The 23099-nt window shown below is 42.2% G+C and overlaps 1 protein-coding gene across 4 annotated transcripts in view; it reads right to left on the bottom strand.

The window, feature by feature from the left end:
* Nucleotides 1-38: 38 nt before the first annotated feature.
* CHD1L (chromodomain helicase DNA binding protein 1 like) overlaps nucleotides 39-23099 on the bottom strand; it is a 23477-nt gene continuing 416 nt past the window's right edge. Inside the window, exons 1-23 of one of the 4 annotated variants that reach the window (XM_027730428.2) lie at nucleotides 22965-23072; nucleotides 21268-21380; nucleotides 20367-20473; nucleotides 19020-19134; nucleotides 18678-18709; nucleotides 16478-16559; nucleotides 15107-15269; nucleotides 14578-14733; nucleotides 13416-13508; nucleotides 12873-12969; nucleotides 11415-11488; nucleotides 10209-10319; nucleotides 8530-8644; nucleotides 7937-8090; nucleotides 6709-6874; nucleotides 5238-5383; nucleotides 4740-4903; nucleotides 3802-4010; nucleotides 2652-2750; nucleotides 2035-2105; nucleotides 1656-1770; nucleotides 1299-1407; nucleotides 39-618 (exon numbers count right to left, since the gene is read on the bottom strand). In XM_027730428.2, the coding sequence (XP_027586229.2) occupies nucleotides 540-618; nucleotides 1299-1407; nucleotides 1656-1770; nucleotides 2035-2105; nucleotides 2652-2750; nucleotides 3802-4010; nucleotides 4740-4903; nucleotides 5238-5383; nucleotides 6709-6874; nucleotides 7937-8090; nucleotides 8530-8644; nucleotides 10209-10319; nucleotides 11415-11488; nucleotides 12873-12969; nucleotides 13416-13508; nucleotides 14578-14733; nucleotides 15107-15269; nucleotides 16478-16559; nucleotides 18678-18709; nucleotides 19020-19134; nucleotides 20367-20473; nucleotides 21268-21380; nucleotides 22965-23061 (2667 nt within the window). In that variant the 5' untranslated portion in view covers nucleotides 23062-23072 and the 3' untranslated portion in view covers nucleotides 39-539. Of the gene's footprint in view, nucleotides 619-1298; nucleotides 1408-1655; nucleotides 1771-2034; nucleotides 2106-2651; nucleotides 2751-3801; nucleotides 4011-4739; nucleotides 4904-5237; nucleotides 5384-6708; nucleotides 6875-7936; nucleotides 8091-8529; nucleotides 8645-10208; nucleotides 10320-11414; nucleotides 11489-12872; nucleotides 12970-13415; nucleotides 13509-14577; nucleotides 14734-15106; nucleotides 15270-16477; nucleotides 16560-18677; nucleotides 18710-19019; nucleotides 19135-20023; nucleotides 20474-21267; nucleotides 21381-22964; nucleotides 23073-23099 lie in introns of those variants that run through there. The other 3 variants (XM_039388937.1, XM_039388939.1, XM_039388938.1) reach the window with 3 other exon arrangements.

Here is a 23099-nt window from a genome sequence, read left to right as displayed (position 1 = left end):
GCTAAATTTTATATTTGAACAAATGCAAGTCAAACGGATTTCTGAAAAACCAGAACAGTATAAACAGTTTATTCTATGTGGTTGTCATACAGTTGAGAAGTTGCTTTCCGCTGAAAGTTATATGTGGACATGTACACAGAATGCCAGGTAACCACTAAAAAGCTGACTGAAAAGAAGTATAGTGATATAAGGTATGGAATTTGAAGGGGGGGGGCAGGGAAATACAGCCAAACAATACTGTATTCCAAGCCTTAACAATAACTTAATGTAAGGGATAACAATGGACCATCAGTGGAAGTTTAATTATTTATCTCCAAAACAGATCTGGGATTGAGCCAACGTCCTTCCTCTTTGGACTCTGAAGCAGTCACATTCCTCTCCAGGGCAACTGGCAATATGTGAACGTTGGGGCCAGTAAAGGCAGAGAGATACAGGGGTGAGTAATGGCTGTGTAAGACTCGTTTCTGAAGTGAATGCACACAGACTGCCCGTGTGATGTTCGCTCTTTGAGCATGTTTCTTGGTGAACTAACTGCACCTTCACGGCTTCGAAACTGTCATTGGAGATGAATATGGCTGTGAAGCAGAGGAAGAGCCTTTACTCCTAGAGAAGTAATATCTAATAAAAAATGTCAAGGAAATGCTGTCAAGTGTCAACGAATGCTAGACAATGTGTCCACTAACAGATTCAGCAAGGAAGGAGGCAGAATGCTCTGAATACTATTTTCTTTGTTTCAGGTTTTCTGTTTCACAGAACTGCTGACAGTGTCAGTATACAAGTGAATGTCTTCCTAGAGAAGGGACAAAACAGCCTCCTTGTAAACATGCTTCCTTTCCTGGAAGGTGAAAGCCTTCCTAAGCCTGTCCTAACACACCAACTTTCACAATGTTCAGCCAAGGAAGCAGGTTATCACTTGTTTGGAACATTGTAATGTTTTTTTATATTCTCACTTTTGATGCTTTCTGAGTCACCTCCATTTATCTGAAATTCCAGTCGCCTCTCCCACAGATGTGGCATATACAGGTAAGTCGATGCTGTCAACAGAAGACTAGCACCTGGTTCTAACAAATTCTGACAGGCACACTGAATCACACTTGCCTGTCATTATCAGCTAAATGATTAAGTCCTCAGTGTGGAATGAGTACTTGGATGACAGAAAAGTCAGAGAAACCAGGTTTTTAGCTGGACTGTGGCATCTGCGCCTTGCCTTGCTTCCTTGCTTTGCATTCATCAAGATATTTACAGGATCATTTCAGTACTAGATTATGAAAATAATAAGACATACTCCAAAAGGATACATAAGGGTGGGGATACCCCGTGTTGCCAGGTACTTTCGGATGAGCCGCTCAGTACCATACCAGTTGAAACCTTTTGTTGCATACCCGATACGTGGAAGATGCACTGTTGCTGAGAAGGAGAGAATGGAGAGTGCACACTCTTGAGGACAAGATACACATACAGAAAGCAATCTAGGTAAGGACTTCAGGCTACCCATCAAGAACAGAAGAAAGATTTTGGAGCAACATATCTGCTATGGAGATCTCACTCCTACTTTACTTCAGAAAAAAACAGTAGAGGAGAGGTGGAAATTGGTCATCATCTTTAGGAGCAATCACACATGTAAGGATTCACTGTTCTACTGCACAGACACTTACCATTCCTTTTCTTGGCTGCCAAATAAATCTTCTTCAGGCCCTTTTCTAAAGCAGACAGCTTAATGCCAGACAAGTTGTTGGACCGATCCCGGTGCTGAGCTACAATCAAGGCCAACTAAGGGGAAAACACACAAAAAATTGAAATGGAGTCCATATACAGCACTAAGAGACACAGTGACAGCTGCTGGAAAACCACATTACTAACTTATAGCTTTAATAAATGAGGAAAAGAACTCATTTTCTCTAATATTTAACTGCAACTTGGTCATGTTCAGTATTCAGTGCCATTATTATTGGGAAAAAAACATAAGGTTCATGTCACACAATGTCAAAAACATATGGACAGAGCAACAAAAAAAAAAGAGCTTCGCATCCTCACCAAGTCTCGTCCTTTTTTCCTTGATTTTTTATCATCAATAGGGAATAACAGGGTTCCTCCTAACTCCAGGTCTGTCCATAAAACAAGAACAGTACAATAACAAAAAATCAGTCCTGAAACAAGAGGAAAGCATCTCCCAAGAAATTAAAAAAATCAACAGGTCCCCCTTACTGCAAGGTGTGCAGTCCACACCAGCTGCAGTTAGCTCAAAACTGCTAATACATGCTCAAGAAAAGATAAGTGCCTGGAGGGAAGCAAAGGCTCAGCTGAGTACTGCCTGAGGTGGCTTTCATCCTTCTTGAAAGCACTGTGACAGAAGATGCAGTGCTCTGTCTTATACAGTGAAAAACCTGTGAATAATGTACAAGTTTGGCGTTTTTTTCCCTTTTTTTATGACTTGCAACTTGGATTGGAATGATTAGTCCACACACAGAGTTCTCACACTCCAAACAAGTCAAGTTGAAGTACCCACTGAATTACTACTTTCAGAGCTAGGGATGCACATATCTAGGAAGAAACATGAGTATCAAGGTGTCCAAGTACCTCACTCCTGCAACATAAGTGTGATTTAAGTTCTTTCAAGTATCTTGGCCTAAGGTCATGTTTTAATCTCTTACCTTTCATCTTTCCTGCCATCTCATATATTTTCCTTGGCTGATCAGAACGAGCTTCCAGAGCAGTAAATAAACCACCCCTTCCCCAGCGGCCAGAGTCATCTAGAATGAAGTGACAAGTTAGGCTCCTTTTAGAAGTGAGCCTGAAGACCATCCCTGCAGGAAAGGCACCTGCTCTATACACATGAGACAAATGATTATCAAAACCAGATATAGGAACCACATATGAACTGAAGTCAACCACTATTCAAGGGACCATCCTAAAGGATAAACCTCAGCCCTTGAGAAAAACATACTTGTCACAGTTCTCTGAAAAACTGCAGGAAGAATTCCTTCTTACTGTCCACTGAGAATGCTCAAACAAGCACTAACCATGGCATTGAGCATATAAACCTGACAGCATCCTTACAGACATACCTATAGGTGCATAGAGCATATATGTACTATGTCTCCAGCTTGGTGCCTTGGGCTTCCCACAACATGATGTTTGGTATTTGCAGCCTTTCACTTTTACTTGGCATTTCCACTTTAAACATGAGGTTTCATGCAGAGTTTAACATAGGCCAAAGCAGATTAAAATGTTCTGCTATAGCCCTGGTCAGAGAGTAGCTCCAACACTGCTTCAGGAGAAAGTCTGTAATGTGATTTTCTCTCCCTCAGCTTTAGTGTCTTAACAGAGGTCCTGAAGTTAAGAGACCAGCCTAGAGCCTCTGTACTGTCAGTGCTGAGAGACAAGCACTGAGAACTGACCTTAGCCTGTCTCTCTCTGCTGACTGGATAAAGTAGATGATTTTCAGTATCTGAGTTTGAACCCTACAGCTTCCACAGAATAAACAAAAGGCCCTGCTCTCAGGAGGAACTGTTGTCACTTAGCCACAGATATAAAATTTCAAGCCATACAGGCACTTTTCAAGAGGCTCACTCATAAATCCAGAGAGGGGATGCAAAGACCCATGCACACCTTGCTACTACTTGTGTGTGTTATATATCATAGAGTAGAGGCTGTATTGCCTCTGGACCACTTGAGATTACATCAGACTCAAATCCAAATGATTTCAGTGTGCATGGGAATCAGAAACTATTGAGCTAGTAGGGACAATTCACTCCCTTGTCCACCTCACCCAACAGCATTCCTGTTTTTCATAAGTCCCACCTAGGCAATGGACAATGATGGCATCTTCCTCTTCTGCTTGGGGGTGGGTTACATCTCCCATGACGTACTTGATATTGTTCTGGTCTGCATCTTTGTAATCTAAATCCACATCCAGCCCAACCTCATCCTCCTCAAACTCTTCCTCAGAGCCACTGTCTTCTGAGGGAAGGCAGGTAGACGTGTAATGATTTGCCTCCCACCAGGCCATCCTGAGACAAAAACAAGAGAAGAGGATGTTAAATGAAAATCAAAGGTGGGGGGGCACACACCTTGGTTTAATTCATTGCAGTGAAACACGGGAGACCTAGAACTGCATTCCCTCTGCTCTCTCCCCCATTTTGGGCCAGAACAACATTTACCACAGTTCTTATCCATGATATTAAGAGCCACATGCCAAGGTGATAAGCCAATTGCAGGCATGGAAAAAGTGAGCATATGACAAAGGGCAAGGAGCTACTTTAGAGTGGTGGAAAGGAAGAACACCTGGGAAACAAGGAGGAGAAAGTTAAGACGTGCAAGAGAGTCACAGATATCAGAACAATACATAGGGGCCAACTGTGACATTTCAGAAAGCTTCTCCCAAAGGGTCATTGTACAGTCAGATATGGGGGTCTTATTCAGGCCACTCTATGACTCAAATTAGATGTAAAGTCAGGAAGGCTATTCAGGGGAAAAGAACCCTTCCTAGGGACTCAAACCATTTTTTCATCTTCATATCCCCATGTTATGCAGTTCAATCATACACATAGAAATATCCTAATATATGAAGTTAACTCTTTCATGAGGGTGGCCTGCAACCATTCTGTCATCTTCTCCTCCCCTCATCCCCATTCCACCTGCAAGAGTGGATACAGAGCACGACTTATTTTCATCAATCAGACACCCATTTCTAGACTATAGTGCAACAGACATCAGTTTACAAGTAGTACAAACCATACTTTTTCTTGTGCTCTGCCTCCGCTTTTGCTGCCTTCTTTTCCTCCATGAGTCTTGCTCTCTTTGCTGCTGCTTCTTGGCGCTTTTTCGTCCTTGCCTCCAGTTCCTCTGCACTGAACAAGTGCTTCCTCCTGGCTGACTGTTCCCGAAGGCCTGTGAGAAGGGCCTGGAGAAAGAAAGCAGCATCACGAAAACAAACTGCTCATCTTAAAGCCATGCCTGGTGCCCGCCTTAACGTACGTACTTTCCCATTTGTTTTCTTGCCCACAAGTCTTAATCATCAGATCCCAATTGCCACATAACATGTGGTTTTGTGACCTGAGTTATCAGGATTGCTGAATTCTCGAGCCCTCAGATTCCAGAGCCAACTTTACTACATTGGCATCCAAATCTTTTAACATGCCTCCTGCAAGCTTCAGGTAAAGAGAGGAAACTGTCTTTTTCATTTTCCACAAGCAAATGAAAGAGCATCATGCGCCTTGTCATGTCTTCTGTCTTACATTTGTTTTGTTCCGGAGAGCTCTCCCTTCCTTACTGGTCTCTTCAAACAGTGTTTTCTGAAGATCCAAAAGCTGATCAAATGCTTTTTTGTCTTCTCTGCTGGGTTCTTTTGAATAATCTTTGCCTTCATACACGTACATGTGATCTTTAAAAAATAATTAAAAAGTGTAAAAAGGAACTAAAACCTCCTAACACCTAAAATGTACAGCAAGATAAACAAAATTTGGCTCCTCTATGACATTCTGCCTTCAGCAGGAAAAGATCAAAGATCTTCACTCTCAAAATTTTTTGTATGACCAGTGTCAGCATCATGTAGAAATAAGAGAATCAAGATTTGCTTCCTTAGACCAAAGCTTTTAAGACATTTATGCTGTCAAAGAACCTTTCTTCCTTTTTTGTCAATTAACTATCTTAAGTTGTGGCTCTATTGCTGTTCTCTTTGGTCATTCCATCTCTGCCTGGAGCAAATCCATTTAGCTCTGCTATCTAGTTACAGGCAACTCTTGTAAAGGGACAGCAAACTTCTGCTTTTGAGCTCTCAAACAAAATAAAAGCACAGAACTCTGGCAGAGTTGCTGCTCATCAGGTGAGTTATTTTCTCAATACCTATTACACAGTGTGGTACCACTGCTCCTCTTTTAAATTACCACCAGAAAATACCACTCGTTGCTAACTCCCAGCAAATAATTACTTGTTGCTGGCAACTGCTGCAGCATGGACTGTACCTAACCTGCAAGGCCACATTTCTACTTCAGTCACAGATATATACTTAAGTGCTACTGTGTACCCAGACAGAAATTCCGTCTTTCTCACCGGGACACTAGAAGAGCAAAGTATTCTTAGAATTTATTTTCACATAGTATGGGGCTATGAAAAATGAACCAAAATTGTGTGACATTTGGACAAGAAAGCAGAGTTCTGAAGATAGAATAGGTTTGTTCTAGTTGTTTAGACACCATGACTCTGCATTTCTTATCTCATATTTTGAAATTTTTTAAGGTCCTTTCAGCTTGTGATTTTCATGGCCAATAATCTTTTGTTTGGGGATAAATACAAAACACCTGCTACACAGCCTCTCCTGAAGTTACTGTTACATCTCTAAAACTGCATATCTATCTTAATGTTTCTCTGTGGGAAAAGCAGTAGCTGGAATATGAATATTTCCCCTTTTCTCATGAATTTCCATCTGAGGTCTTAAAACATTCATAGGAAGGAATTCAACTCCCTGCCACCAAAACTGGGCAATAATTGTTAACATTATCTTACAAACAGGCAAATAAGGACACAAAAAAGAAGAAAAAAACCCAATAAAGACTCAAAAATAAAGTTTGTGGATAGGCCACAAACAAAATCCAAATCACTTACTTACAATTCTGCTTTTCTTCTTGTCTGAAAAATGCCACTCCTACCTGGGAAGCCTTCTCTACTACTAACATCCAAATGCTGTAGCTATTTAGAGTGTTAACTTACTCTCTGTATTCTCTTCTTCATTCTCTTCTTTACGTGGCAGCACAATGTCCATTACCCAGTTCCCTCCTTTTGTCTCTCCAAGGATGTTTTCCAGCTCCACATCCTGTATAGTACTCCCCTCAGAGGAGAGCAATTTATCCAAGCCGAATTTCAAGATTTCACTGAGCTTTAACAAACAGAAGGGGAAGTTCAGTATTATTATCTTGTAATTCCATGTCAATCCCAGTGTCTTGAACTTCTCAGGCTTAAATGCAAAGCGTGTAGGAGTGGAGAAAGCTAAGCTTTAAGTCTACCTGTCAAAATACTAATGCTTTAACATGTCTGGTTCTCCCAAAGCTTGATGGGACAAGCCCCTACAATGTATCTCTCTCAATCATAACTTAATCAGACTTGAATGGTCATTTTTCTTCAGGGCTAAGCGACAGAACAGAACTCTACTGACTGCAGTCAAGCAGCTTTCTTCATAGCCAGAAAGACTTGGTTTTGCCCCAACCCTTCTAAAACAAAAGCTTAAATATCACAAAAATCCATGGGGAGAAAAATATCACCATGGAATTTCCTATGGGCTCTGTTCCATTTCTCCCACAGAAACTATAATTGCTGAGATACAGGCTGATGGGGCAGGGAGGGGAGGTGGAGGGGGAAAGGATACACTAAATGCAAATCTCTCCCAGGTTTAGCTGCTCACAGGGGATATATTCCCTTAAATGTCGCTTTGCCTGAGGTTTTCGACCCAAGTTCTCAGCACAAACCTCAGCTTTCAGGTCAGAATTATAAATCATGCCCTGACTCAGGAGGCCAAGAGGCCAACAGAAGGTTGACTGAATTTCAGACTAACAACCAAAAGCTGACTAGGTACTTGTTATCAGTTGTGTTTGCCAGAGAAAAGCACTAGAGACAGATCAGTTCTAGAAACAATGAATCAGCTTCCACTTCAGACTTAGTATAATTAAAAACAAGTAAGACAAGGAAACATTCTGTCTTCCCCTCTTCTCCAAGAAAAGACATCCTTTTCCAACAACAGATGTGCCTCAAAAATCGCAAAAATTGTCTTCAAGCATCAGATCTTGTCTGGACCCAGGATGTCATTTTGGTTCTTACATACAAAAGCTGTCATGTCAATGCCCAGCTGTTTGGATAGGGTCATATCAGATGTAAATACGGAAACATGCTGGGACATTTCTAAGGTCGCTACTGGAGTCTAAATAACGGTATGGCTCTAGTTTACCTGTAATTCTGCTGCTCCTTGAGGCTTGGGTGCTCCCAGAGCAAACTGACCCCCTTCTACAACAGCATTTGTCAGACGGAGTTTAGAAGCAGCTCTTCTGTAGATTAGTTCTTCAATTGTATCTCGCCCAATCAAGCGGATAATTTTCACAGGCCTGAAAAAGTTTATGAAAATTCTTATTGTTTACTTTTTTTGGAGGTGCACTGACCTATTTCCTTGCATGGAGCACTATTTCATCACCCACTCCCTTGGTAAGTTAAAAACAGCAAGAACAAAATTAACAAAAATAATCAGCAGAAATATAATGCTGATACAATTGTTTCTTGACATGGGAGAAATGCTCACTGCAAAAGTGCAGGCAAACCTCCAGCCTCCATTTCCTACTCCAAATTTACCAAGCTCCCACCCTAGACACATGATGAGAACGAGACTGCATGAGGCTGCAACTGAAAAATGAAGATATACAATCCTCTCTGCTCTCCTGTGATCTTCAGTCTATTGTATGTTAACCTTCCATTGACAAGGGATAGGGAAAGTAATACTGAGAGACCAAGAGAGTCAGCAACCAAACTAGAAGTAGTGACGTTTCTCACTTGTGCTGCCCAATTCGGTGAGCTCTTGCTATTGCTTGCAAGTCATTTTGCGGGTTAAAATCACTATCAGTAAAAATAACTGTATCTGCTGCTGTCAGATTCATGCCAACTCCACCTACAAACAAAAGAAGATGGTCACAAAATATGTTAGCAAAATTAAGGAGAATTTATGCTATGCAAAGTTCTGTCAGATCTGATCAACTGTATCTAATTCAATCCATCTCTCAACCCCAAATCTAAGTCTCATAAGGATCTAAAAGGATGGGTAAGCCTTCCATTTCCAGCTTCCAGTTTTCTGCAACAGCCCAAAACCACGCTGTACTGTGCAATATAATCAAATGTAATCAAAAAAGATAGAGTGCAAGTGAATCAATGCAAAGGGTCAAGACCGTCAAGACTGAAGAACACAGACATATTCTTCTGCTGGCAGACAGATTATCCCAGCAAGGACGGGCTTCCCTGAGGCCACAAGGGACTGCCCAAGTTGTGACTTGGCTGCATCTCAGAAGCAGCTGGTAAATACACCACTGAAACACTGGCAAACACCAGGTCCAAATATACAATAACCAGAGCCTAAGTATTTATATGACTTAGAGGTTTTGAGGTTAGAGCTTGGGCTTTCATGGAATGAAAAGAAAAAAACCCACAGTGAATTCTACATTTTTAAATACCTTGTGGTATTTAAATTACTATTGTGGCCACATATTGTAGTTAAAGAGGGGACAGCTCATGGTAAGACATCTTCACTGTAATCAGAACATCCCTGCAAGTGAACACAGTCATGCACCAGATAACTCCTGTCCATAATGTAACAGCAATGTGTAACTGTTAGCACACCTATTCCCAGCTGAATACAAGATGCTTTGGCCAGACATGGCAATGTGCAGCAGTAAGTCTGGCTGACACGGGCAGGGAGAGTTCAGGTACCGTGGTGAGAGACACACATACTCCCAACATCTAGCATTAGGTGCTTCTCTTCGGTCTCCCTACGTATACTCTCAATGCACTGCGGTAATATTGGAGCCAGGCTCATCCACAAAAGTCTAAGCAGAAGCCCAAAGGAAGACTTAGTTCCAGTTGGATGTTTGAGATCAAGCAGTGTGGATGCCTTCTCTGGAGACAAGCAGAAGCCTGGCTCTGCTCTTGCTTGAACAGAGACAGTGAACTTTGAAACGGTGTAGAAGACCCTGATCTGCCCAAGGACCAAAGAGGGGAGGAAGCAGTCCCACAGAGTTCTTTGCAATCTCAGGATAGCAAAAGGCTCTTGTTTGAGTCTGTCTGACAGCTAGACAGCATGTCCATGTTCAGCAAACTCGAGAAGCAATTCCACCAGCTTACTTAAAGGAAGTCTGTTCCTGCCTAAGTTCTGGCACTTGCAGAAATAAAATGCTAGTGAGATTCCTTAAGCTCAAACTGGCACAGAGACAGTCATTATGGGACTTGGAATAACATAAACTCAAGAGGCTGCAATATGAAAAGTATCTTGGCATCAGCTGCCAAAAAGAAAGCACAGAAACCAGATGTCCTAGATGAGAGACCCAAGTTCAGGATATGTCCTGTCTCCCTCAAAAATCCTCCACATGAACAGACTGTAGGATTCAGAACTCCCTGAAATCTTGCCAGAGAGAGAAAAGGTAGAGTGCAGAAGCAAGATGGTTTGTTTGTCTCTCCTTACTTACCTGCTCTGGTGCTCAACAGGAAGATAAAGATGGGCTGTTGACCAAAGTTCTTAATGGCAAGGTGTCTCTCTTCACCCCTAACAGAGCCGTCCAGCCGCTCGTAGCTGTAGCCTTTTCAAACAAGCAACATGGATATTTCTGAAATTCCATCTATGCTCTTACCCTCTTACCTCATTCTCTATTGTCTCACTGCTGTTCTGAATCGTTTCACGCCAAGTCCTCCTGCCTTGGTTCTCATTTTATTGCCTTCAACTCCATTTTTTTCCAGTTAAACCTCGTATAAACTGAAGTAGTGACCCTGACTTCCAGATTGACTGGTAATTTAGCTGAGTCTGAAGCAGAGACTCTCAGCATTTAATTTACTGCTTGGAAACACAACAGGAAAATTCAGAGCCCAAGTAAAAGAACATTAGCAAACAGTCCCATTTCATACTATGCTGTGCTGGCTGTTGGCCCCACAAAACAGGCCAACAACCATCAGATCCTCCTTATCCAAACTCCCACGACCTTCAATGTGTGCTTTCCTGTTAGCAAGCAGTATGGGATATGGTACTACATTTGGCTTTATCCTACATTATTAGTCATCCAAAACCATAAACACCAAACAAAAGCCTCTTTCATGGGAAATCCTAAGTAGGCATGAAGCCATGTGGATTGAAACAAAAGAAAATGTCCCAAGAACACATTGCTAATCTTGCCAAAAATGGTCTGATCCAACCTGCCCTCACAGACATGTTGGGGCCCCACTGTCAACAACTGTTTTAATCAAAAACTAATTTCCTGGTACAAATGTAGCTCAATTTGTGTTTTATGCTGCACAAACTGAATCTAGAGCAAGCCTATTGCCTTTACTGCAATTACTTCAGGACTCAGGTACACAATTGAACACAGGTATATAATGAAACATTGCTACCCTGCCATTTGTTAGCTCCATTTTACTGAGGAACAAAAGCTGAAACTACTTTGAAGAACAGCGTTTAACTATCAGCTCATTTCAAGCAGCAACACAGCAAAGACCTGAATTCAAGATCCTTCGACTCACAGAGCTACTCACAGAGCAATAATATGGTTTCTAACTACTGAGAAGCAATAAATCCTCATCACATTTCTTTCTCCATCCTGGGCACATTGATCAAAATCAGAGGAACAATATATGACAGAGATCATTAAGATAAGCCCTCTCCTATCAAAGTGTGCAGAACATACCTCTATAGTCCATGTAGTCTTGGAGGATATCAAGCAGTTGAGTCATCTGAGAAAAGAGCAAGACACGGTGGCCACTGGAAGAAGAACATGAGACACTCAACATACTGTGACAGCATTTCACAGTGTGGTAGAGGGGTTACAAGAGCTTAACCAGTCACTGTTAGTCACTGTTACACAGCAAGGCCTCACCACCTCCGCACACTCAGCCTCCCAGAATCATGGCCCATTCCCTCACCACATTTTCAGCCCCACATCCAAGTGCAATTAGTGAGCTCCATCTGCCATCATCAGTTGCCCTCTCTAGAGTGTTGAATCACAGACAAGTAACAAGGCCCTGGCACAGCTCTGCTTCTGGCTGGATACATCCTGGTGAAGATCCAAAGGAGTCTGAGTAAAAGGATCCTCGGCTTCAACTTAGCATGACGAGGTCTTCCTCACCACATGACTGCTCTCAAATCACACACTACAATGAATCTGAAATGCTGGGAAAATGCGATATCAGCATCTCTGTGACAGTAAAGCATTTTCTCCTCCAGTAAATGACTCTCAAAGATTAAACTACGTACAAATGTTTCCGAGAAATCAACTCTTCTCCCTCCCAGACCTACACCTCTTCACTGTAGAGCAGAACATGGGCATTTTCAAGTCCAGAACCTGCACAGGGCTGGTACTGTGGCAAAGACATTCAAGGCTGAGGCACCCACTCACAAGGTGATATACAGCAGAAGGACAAAGACCTTCACAACCACAACAGAACTTGCCCAGGTCTGTTGGAGCTCTGTCCCTTGGAAGTAGTCAAAGGGAAATCACAGCCCAGTTAAGAGAGAAGACAGAATTTATATCATGCAGGAGGCATTGCTTCACAGACTGCACAAGAATGCAAATCACAGTTTGATTTGCCGCCCATCTAAGAGGTGGAGGAAAACACACAAAGTCTTTGGGTTCTGTGTTCTGAACTCACCAGAGTGCAACACAAGGACTTCTGAATGTCAATCCCAAAGCTGAAGTTTCAGCTTATTCTTGTGTTTTTCTTTTTCACATTTGCTATGGATTCTGCCTTCTGGTATAACACAAGCATGCCAGCACAAAGGAACTCAACCGATGCATTGGAAAGCACTCTCGGGAAACCCACAGTCAAACCAGAAATGCTGAATACTCAGCCACATCATTATTATCCCAGGTTCTCAAATATGGTAAATATGAGAACATATGAGAGAGTTAGTGAAGTGTTTTGAGAAAATTTTAAAAGGAAGCTACACAAATCATCGAGGTTCCTCTATATTCTCCAATGCAGCTCCTGATGCTGAAATTACTTCTTTCAGGTAATCAGTAACATGCAATGAATAGAGCAGTGCTAGTGTTTTGATGAATATCTGCTCAGTCTATGGCTAAATAAGGTAGTTTGCCTTCCCAGTTTATCTCTTTTCCCTATGTCAACCCCACCCTGACATGACATACCCAGCATACAAAAATGAAAGGAGTTTATCCAACAAACACATCTTGCCACTGGCTTCAACAATATGTTCTCCAATCTCAAAGGGTTCTGGTTCAACACCTGGAACAGAAAGGAGTTTCAAAAGCAGACCTAATACCATGCAAATAACAACTCTGTGGTCAACCTCAGTGTGTCTGCAGTGCCACTATTGCCAAACAGAGCCCCATGATGCTTGATTGAGAAGTGATGATCCTTCTCTGTCCATAAACAACACCTTCAGTAGTTCACAAAGCATTGTGATTTCTTTGTTTAGGTGAGAAAAGACACACAAATGGAGAGCTGCAGTTAGAAACTCAGACTTCACAGTGTCCTACTTTATTCCTCATTATTGATGAACTGTCATGTGTTGGAAGTGGTCGCAAAATCACAGCTGCTACTGATTCAAGTACAAGATTGTTTATGACTTGCTTATTCTAAGCATTACACTGCCAAGCAGTAATAGAAAACCACCATGTAAATCAAAGTTATTTTTTTCAGTTTCAAGAGGGAGAACAGTGCCTTCTTACCATTGAAAAGGTACGGGTGGGCAACACACTTCCGAAGCTGAACTAAGACATTCTGAAGTGTAACCTTTCTTCCTGTTTCATTTTCAAATGCATCTGGAAAAAAAGAGCATAGAAAAGGAATGGAGCAGGGAAGCCCGTGCTCCATTAATGGGTTTGACTGGGAATGTCTGGGTCCTGAGCACTGCTCTGAAGTGCTTCAGCACTGGAGTATCTCCCTCTGCATATCATATCTGCATTTGAATTTCCCATCTCAAGACTAATACATCTGTTTTCATGGACCAAATAAAATTTCCTTCACATTTTTTGGAGAAGCCTCTAGAAATAAGATCCTGATGAAAACTACTGTATCGTGTCAGATTCACTGAAGTGCTGGACTCCCTGGTTAAGGTCAGTGTAATTTCTCTAAGAGTGAATCATCAAAAATAGTGAAAAAAATCTGGTGCAGTTCATTGGAATTTAAAAAAAAAACACCTGAAACACCACAGTCAAGATCTCCTGGGCAACCAGGAAGTTAAGAAGAATTGCATTTTTCTGAGAAGAAGAAAATACATGTATATATGTTGACTACAGAAGATGAAGGTTCAGATTTCCTGTTGGTGCTCATGCAAAGTCCTAGGCCTAGAAGAACACAGGATCTCCAACTCCCCAGTTTTACTTCCCCTATGACACAGAAGCAGTGGCAAGCCATATGATGTGGTAGTAGTTGCATTGTCTACAAAGCCCTGTGGTTTCCCAAAAAACTCATAACTGCACCCAGTAGGTTGAAATTTGCTTTATGGCATCTGTGCTACTATTGGAAGATTCATAGAGATCCACAGATCCAAAATTTCTCGTACTACCCTTTTGTTTGAATACAAAAACGTGCAATAGGAGCAGCTTACCTCATGGTAAGTATTTTTAATTACAGACTTGCCCAAAGCAGATCCTCAAGCTGACCCTTCCTAGCTCTGCAATATCTGAGCAATAGATCCATATGTCTCTTATTTTATCACAAGCTAAAACCACAAATCAAGCAGCCCCAAACAATAAATTTGGCATATTTATGCTGTACATATTCTGCAGGCCAGAGTAACTTCTTCTTCTCTGCAACAGAGTATGCATTTACAAAAGGCATTACTTTTGGTTTTAAAAATAATTGGCAGAATTCAAAACCCTCAGTTACCTAGATCTTTCGTCAAAATGGCCTTGTAGTACTTCTTCTGCAGAGCTGACATTCCGTGGTACAGAACCACTTCCACCTTCTTTGGCAGTTCTGCAGCCACCTCAGATTTGACTCTCCGAAGCAAAAATGGCTGCAGAAGACTGTGCAATTCCTTGGCTATGCAGAGGCAGGGAAGAGAAAGGAAAAAAAAAAAAGAGGAGATTACTGTGTTAAAAGTAAAGAGTTTATACAGTACCTTCACAACTACACTTTCAAAATAAATGATTAAGGAATCTCACAACTATTAGTGAAATTTTTCAAGCCACATTTTACAAATAGAGAATAGTGTTTCAGCTGCATACCTGAAACACTTAGGAGCCACATTATGGTAGCTCTTGCTTTAAAGGTAATTATTAGTTTTTGTGTCTTTGTCTTAAAGCTAGTCAGCATTAAAAGAAGGCAAATAAAGAAGACACAACACCCTTGTTTTCCAGTCAAGAGAATGGCTTCAATTGGTTCTGATTGAAGTACAATGTTGCTTATTACTGACCCGGCTCACTCTCCTTTTCAATTGCTTGGTAATACTCAACAAACTCTTTCACTTGTTCCTTAGGAAAGATGTCAGGCTCAATAAGGCTGAGTAAGGAATACAGCTCCTGGAGGCTGTTCTGGACTGGAGTGCCTGTGAGTAGCAGGCTGAAGCCTACTGAGAACTGAAAGAACCAGCAATAAAACAAAATAATTAGGAGGAAATATCTGTAATGACAAATCAGTTAATACACAACTCACCCACACCACTCTTAAGCTTAACCTGAAGACAAGAGGCAGCAGAGAACTGCTGGCAGAACACTGAAAAGGTCTGCCAAAATCATCCAAACATAAGGTATGGTGTGACTGTCAAACAGCTCCAAACTGACTAGGATGGCACCAGTGCAAGGAAGTCAGTGTAAGCAAAATAAGAACAAAGTGCAAAACCAGTCCATTAAAATTCTCCAATCCGTGCACTCTACAGTCTAATATTCAGTGCTTGGTAATGAGAGATAACTGGGAAATGCTCTTGGGATAGGAAAATGAAATGAAACTGCCTAAGTTCCATTTCTATTTGCTGGCTAACTTTGACAAACACAGCAACATTATCTGGTCCATGTTGCTTACAGTAATCCCTGTAAAGAGACTTGGAGAACATGGTTATCTTTGGAAAAACAGAAATTTATCTCAAGCTTGGTAATAGAAAATATGTTAGGAGGAGAGCTAAGGTGAATCATGTCTATTTTTGGGACTATAATCAAAGTTCTTGAATTACAGACATTATGGACAATATGTTCAGAAGGTATAAAACTTTCAGTTATTTAATAAAACCACCTATTTTCCAAGGTATATTGTAGTACATTGTGGCTGATGGCAGTGCAAACCTAATTCCCATGTTTCACTGCCATGACAAGAAATGCAGCCTTCACTCAGGCATTCGTTGTACTCTGGCAGGGTGCTTTGGGAGCTGGAGCATTCTCCTACTTTCAATAAACAAGGGACAGTGGAAGTCAGTAGTTCCTAACATACTAGGCAAGGGTTCCTTCACCCTCCCAGAGCTGGAGATAGCCTCTTGTTGCTTTACATTGTCTTAGGTCAGCCAGACTTCTACTACTTCAGCAACACAGCTGTGGTTAAGTTGTTTTACATTTTTAAGTCTTTCGAATTAATCAGAATGAGAGAGAAGCTCTGAATACTGCCCACCTCCATGCAAAGCCAACAAGATAGGCCTTTATCTCTCTGCTACTAAATATGGGAATCTGTTCACCAACTCTGACAGAAACTAGTTGTGGGCCAGAGCTTAATAAATACTCAGAGAAACAAACAGAGAATCTGTATGCTATACTGAAGGGAAAAAGTCTTAATACACTAGAAGACAGATGACTTACTTTACCTCAGAAAGTGTCTTGTAAAGCAGAGAGCTCTGATTTTTCAGTCTGTGAGCTTCATCTACAACCAAGGCAGCCCAGTTAAAGCTGAACAAACACAATACAGCAACTTCTGTTAGGGGTTGACCGTTCATTCTTGTAAGTACAGAAAGACTGAAATAAGTGGTGCCTCTGCTTGGCTGAACTTGAGGTGGTCCCGCCCCATGAACAACAAGCAAACATCACAAGTGGGGTGGGAGGAATTCACAGGTACTTCTTTTGAAGAGCCAAAACAGCTTCTTAACTATAGCCTGGATGAGTTTTTCTGAAATCAAAACTAAACACTTGAATTTGTTGCTTCTCACTCCACCCCCACTTCTATAGGAAAATGACATAAGAATAAATTAGTCAAAAATTCAAGGAAGCCTATGATTTGGAAAAAGAAACATGAAACTAGGCCCTAGCACTTGTGCAAAAACCCAACAACTATCATGAGGCAGTGATGGAAGAGTGATTACAAGTCTTTTGCAAATCACCCAAGGGTGACAACTTATTCTAGGCTCACACAGCTCTCTATGCAGTGCCTCCTCAAGCAGGCTGCAGAATCACTGGTGATCTAGCAGATCCACTAGGCTTAATACAAACTCCACATCTTTTCAGGCCTCAGTGTTTGTGCCTCCTTAGCACTAGGGTTTCAACTCCCACATCACAGAGTAATTTCCACACAGTCAAACCTGGCTGATGGGTAGGCAGGGTAGGGAAAGCATGACCCTCCAGCTTTTCTTACCCATACGCTTCTCTTCCAGTGGAATACAATGTCTGAAATCACAGTGACCTACATTCTCCCCACTGCCTTTCTGTTTGCCTTGATTTCCCTCTTTGCTATGTAAGAGTGATTCTCCACTGCCTTCTGTCAGTCAAAAGTCATTACTCTTATTCTATGGGCTCAGGAGCTGAACTGCAGAAGGGACACTGCCTTGTGAAGCATTGCAGAAGCTCATGTGCAGAGCAGAGTCTAATCTCTCATGTATTACATTAGAGCACAGCTCTTGCTCAACTCATTTGTGCTGCTACACTGCTCATAAGCAGTAGTAGCGGTGAGACATATGATAACTCTGACTCACTTTTACAAAGTGCTCCAAGTGCTCCTGCACAGGACAAGGTACAAATGATTAGCAACTACTTTTTTCAGAAGGAAGACCAGCGGGAAAACCCCCCAAATTTGAGTGATAAGGCTTTGATGTTATGCGTTAGCTTTAGAAGTATGAAATTACACTGGAGATGAGATTTTTGTGATATTAAGCCTAGCTACTTGCTCTCCCTGGGTACTACATACTATGGCTAAACTGCAAAATAAACAGAATCAGATACAGCAATGCAGAATATGATATGAAACTGTAAAGACAATACAGTCATGGCTACCTTTCATCAGGCCTGGCTTCTACCATCCAGCACAACCTGCCACTTCCAGCAGGCCGAGGACAGGTGCTTTGCTGAAAGACAACAGGGTGCCCATTGCAGGCCTGACTAGTCCTGTCAGACCCAAAATTGTGTCAGTGGGGGCTACTGGATTTCTGCTGCTACAAAGATACTGAGCTATCCATGATATATAGCTGTCCCCAGCATTTGTCACAGCATTTACCATCATTGCAAGGCATTGGTGCTACTACTAAAATTCCTCCCCATTTCAAGTGCAGACTTCTGCAAAATTCTGCGTGACTGTGACAATACCTCCTACAGGCTGAATTTCAGCTGAATAATCAGTCTTGCTAGAAAGCATAATGCTCCAGAAGCCCTCTACATTTCTGACTGCTGGCAAGAGGCAATAAACTTCAGGATATGGTATTAGCACATGATCACTGTAGTATAATGCAGGTCAGTTTCTGTGAATTTTCAAGGAATACCTTTAAAACCTGAAGCTCTTGAAGATCTTGTTCTAAAGATCAGTCTTCTGGACTGATACTTCAGGTAGTGCTATACGTCATTATGTATTATTATTTTGAGTTAACAGGCTTGAAAACTGTCCTTGGGGGAAGTTCACATACACCTTAGCTGACATTAAAGATTCTTCACTGAAAGTTGGAGAAGGCAAAGCTCTAATCACAAGCAAAGAACATCCTTGGCTCTTGTGAAACAAGCACAGGATCTCACACATACAAACATATATTTAAGAAATCACTGACAGATATGCAGATTTAAATTTGAAAAAATTAAAACCAGACTCACGATTTTAGAAATGTTGCATCTTTCAGGCAAATCTGCAATGAAAGAAAACGAACCATGATTTATGATTTAAGTAAACACACCAGTTAAGAAACAGAGCATCTTTTTGTCTACTTGCAAACCATGGTGAAATGGAGCAGAGTGGAATGAAGGCACTCACTACTTGAGGAAAATAATGTGACAGCTACATGGCACCTTCAGCATGTCGTGGTTTAACACCGGTCATTAAATAAGCACCACACAACTGCTCACTCACACTCTCCCTGGAGGAGAGGGGAAGAGAACTGGAAGGGTAAAGAAGAAAAAACTCGAGCCCTCCTTTCAAGTGACAAAGGCATCACGTACCTCGTACGTTGTTAAGAGTGCATGGAAGTGAGAGTTCTCCTTCAGGTTCTGTTGCAGTTTGGGTCGCTCTTCCTTGTTGCCTATGTACGTTGTGAAAGAAAGACCTGGAGCCAACCTGTTGTTAACAGAAAGAGAGAGGAAAACCAGTGAGCCCAGCTAAGTATTTCCACGTGTTTTTGACCTGGTCCCAATTATAAAACATAGCTACTGCACAGATGAGAACTCCTATCCAAACACCCCACCATCCTGTGAGATGTGCCTGGATCTCAGCTTTTGAACCTCACTCCTTCATGATTAATTTGCATCTCAGGTTGGCACCTCAGTTGCTGGTTCCGGTTTGGACAAGTCTCAAGTAAAACTGCATTCTCCTAGGTAATGAGTCCAAAGTAGACAACTGAAAACCAGTCTCATGGCCCATCTGCTATTGAGAATTGAAAAAAGATCATGAGAAGCAGGTGAATGAATACAGTTTGCCCAGCTGAGACCAAAGAATTGGCCTAAAACAAGCAATGTCTGCAGCAAACAGGTCCAAGTCAGGGCCTCAAAAATATATTCTCTTAGTCAAAATGCAGATAAACCCAGTTCCACAGAGAAAGAGTTGGGACCATAAAATTCTTCCTCATTTAATCCCCCCACTGTTCTTTACTTGATATTACTTCTGGATAGCCGTTCACTGCTATCTCTGAAGGGATGCACTTTCTCCCAACTATTTCACCCGAAAGTCTATCCAAATCAGGCCAGCTCACTTCAGAATGTAACCTGGGTGACTTCAGATGCTGAGAGACAGCATTGCCCCATGGCCCATACACAGACTTCTGTTCTAATCTTTGACTTCCTGCCCTTTTAAAAGGAATATTTGGGCTCCAGACATAAAATGTACATATTCCAGGCACAGCAGATATGCCACCAGCACAGTCACTGCACCCCAGTGAAGACAGGCTGCATGCACATATGTACTGTATTTTGCGTGCACACGTGAGCATGCCCCCCAACTTGGGTCTTACCTTTCATCAAACAGAATCCTGGCTGTCTTCAGCAGATTCTGCCTAAGAGAGGCTGAGCATGGAGGGTTACAAATCAATAACAAGCAAGGAGCTAGTGGAGGCATTTGGACTGTAAGTCAGCCAATATTATAGGATGGATGAATTCATGTATACCACAGCATGGTAAAGACTATGCGTTAACTGCATAGTCCGCATTGATTAGTTGGTTTAGTAGCAGCTTCTCTTTTTATTTTTTATCCCTTTGAAAGGATAAAAAGAAAGTGTTGGAGTGAGCACATTTGAAAACAATCTTTGTAACTTGCTGAGCAAGACTATAATGAGCCAGACAACTGTTGAAACTTACCTCTCCAATTCCTCCTTCCAGTTGCTCAGAACAGACAGAGGACAAAGTATCAGAAATCTCTCTTTGTTGGTTAATTTTTTTGTCAAATAAAGAAGTAGTGAAATAGTCTAAAAGGCAAGAAAAATATTTTTTTTATAACAAGGGAAGAGTGCAACCCGATAGCTTGAATCTATATAAGCTGTCTCCTTGTTGAGCTCTGCAGCTAGTTCCCACAGGTTCTGTAGCACAAAGCAAAGTTAACAGAATATCAAGTGGGATCCACAATCAATGACAAAAAGGCTTACATCAGGCCTCAATACATGACCTCGATATATGAAGCCCCTTTCCAAAACCTTTTTCCCACAGTCACAAAACAGATCTGCCATGCATCACTTTCTAAAACTACTGGTTTGTTATTTAAGACCCACTGAACAAAACCAGCTGAACCAAAGCACAAACAATCATTTTCCAACAAAACTTAAACCCATTGAAAAACTTATTAAAAAAAAAATCCAAAAAACTCAGAAAAAAATTACACCTATAAATTTTAATTCATGTGTTGATGAACTCAAATATCATCTTGGTACAGGTGCATCAAAAGGACACAATTTTCCCTGTAGTGGATGTGCACTGTGCCTTCAACTCTGGGCACTATGAGGTGTTTGTATAAAATGACCACTCATCTTTTTACAAAACCCTGAAACCTCTTTGAAGTGTTACTCAGGACTTAACTCAGGACTTGTTTTAAGTGGTTAAGGAATGAAAAAGACAATGAACTCTCTTGTTCGAGTATGGAATTCAGAATGGGACTGCTTAACTGACCAGGCATTAGGGTGCTTTTCCTTTTTCATTCTGCAGAAACACTGGGCTAAAAAAAAAAAGTTAAGCAAAGATCATTTTCCAGAAGAAGAAGCAGACACACCTGACAAGTCTTCCCGAGACCCATCTCATCACCCAGGATACAGCCATGCTGGACTTCACAGCATTGTACCAGCCAGTTTACACCTTCTACTTGATAGGGACGAAGCTTAATGCCTGGGAATAAAAGTGATTTGTTACATTTACACAGTCATCCAATACAGTATACACAGTTATACCTTGAAGCTACTAGAAACAGGTCCTGCCCAGAGCAGACCTTCCCAAACATCTGCCTTAAAGGAAATGCACCCTTCTAGAGAGCAGAGACACCAGTGTTTACAGCAATTCTGTTAAATTAAACCCTATTCAGAAACGTGTACACACAAAAATGCCCCAAGTCATTACAAAGGCCTGTAACAGGAACCTGATCTAATAATTAGGCTGCTACTTTTCATTCCTAAAAGGCAGCTTGATTTTCAGCTCCAGCCACTCTTAAATACCTACTTAAATACTAGATCCAGGGTCACGCTTCAGGCTACTGGAAATGTCTGTAACAATCTAGCACTGTATAATAATAATTTCTCAACACTTTCCAGCTTTCCTGCACTTAAGTTAGAGCAGACCTCAATTGTAGGTCACTTTAGGTACTACCACCCTTGCAATCTTTATTATGGGACACAATATGTTAAAACAAGCACAAAACAAGTCACGTAGAACTCTTCAAGATCTCTTCAAGACTCGAGTGCTGGGTATTGTGCCATTGTGGCCCTTTCCTCTCTGGGAAGATGTGCACGCTGAGTGCATGAGGCAACTCAGCAGCCCGCAGGATACACAAACCCAAACTGGCATGGAGATTGAAACAGACACTCTCTGCAGCTAAGGAAAATGTGCAGGCGGGATGGATAGCCCAGGCATTCCTCTTTAATATCTTACCCTTCAGGCAGTGGAAAGCATTTTCATTCATGCTCACCATCAGCCCATTTCAAGGTCGCTGAACAGGGCAACCCCTGTTGATCTCGTCCCGAAGCACAGGGCTGTCTAAGGCTGTGCTGAGGCACTGGAGGAGTTAAAACCGGGCTAAGCCCCTGGCTGCAACGCCGAAGAGGGAGTGACTGCAGCAACTGGGGAAGGCTCGAAAGGAGCGAGCATGGCAGCAATGCCATCTCGCCTTCAGAGGCCCGGGAACCACTTTATTTACACATTTATTTATTTCAGGCCTGGGGGCTGTTAGCACAGAGCCCAGACCATTACAGCTGAGAGAACTGGGATTGTTCAGCCTGGAAAAGAGAAGGCTGCAGGGTGACCTAATTTGCAGCCTTTCAGTACCCAAAGGGAACTTACAGGAAAATTCAGGCAAGTCTGTGTACAAGAGCATGTAGTGACAAGACAAGAGGGAGCTGGTTCAAACTGAAAGAGAACAGGTTTAGATTAGGTATTAGGAAATTGGTTTTTTACAGTGAAAGTGGCGAGGCACTGGAACAGGTTGCCCAAAGAAGGTGTGGGTGCCCCATCCCTGGAGGTGTTCAAGGCCAGGCTGGATGGGGCTCTGAGCAACCCGGTGTAGCTGAAGGTGTCCTTGCCCACGACAAGGGGGTTGGAACGAGATGATCTTCAAGGTCTGTTTCCAACCCAAACCATTCCATGGTTCTACGAGCTGGGCAGCACCAGGCAGCGCTGGGCCCCTCCGCCGCCTCCCGCCATCGTCTGACAGCACCAGCCCAGCGCTCCCTCCCCACCCCTTCCCCCGGGCCTCCCGCTGACCTGTCAGACCCCACTGGGACACGTCCGCCTCCTGCACGCCCGGGCCCCCCGCCGGGGCCCTGCCGGAGCGCCGAAGCGCCCGTAAGAAGCGGGACATGGCGGGACACAGGCACCGGCACCACGGCGCGGTTCCCG

Source organism: Pipra filicauda, unplaced genomic scaffold (assembly GCF_003945595.2).
Source record: "Pipra filicauda isolate LSUMZ 115617 unplaced genomic scaffold, ASM394559v2 scaffold69_size3009148_pilon, whole genome shotgun sequence".
Lineage (NCBI taxonomy): Eukaryota > Metazoa > Chordata > Aves > Passeriformes > Pipridae > Pipra > Pipra filicauda.
This window is presented reverse-complemented; position numbering and strand designations above follow the sequence as displayed.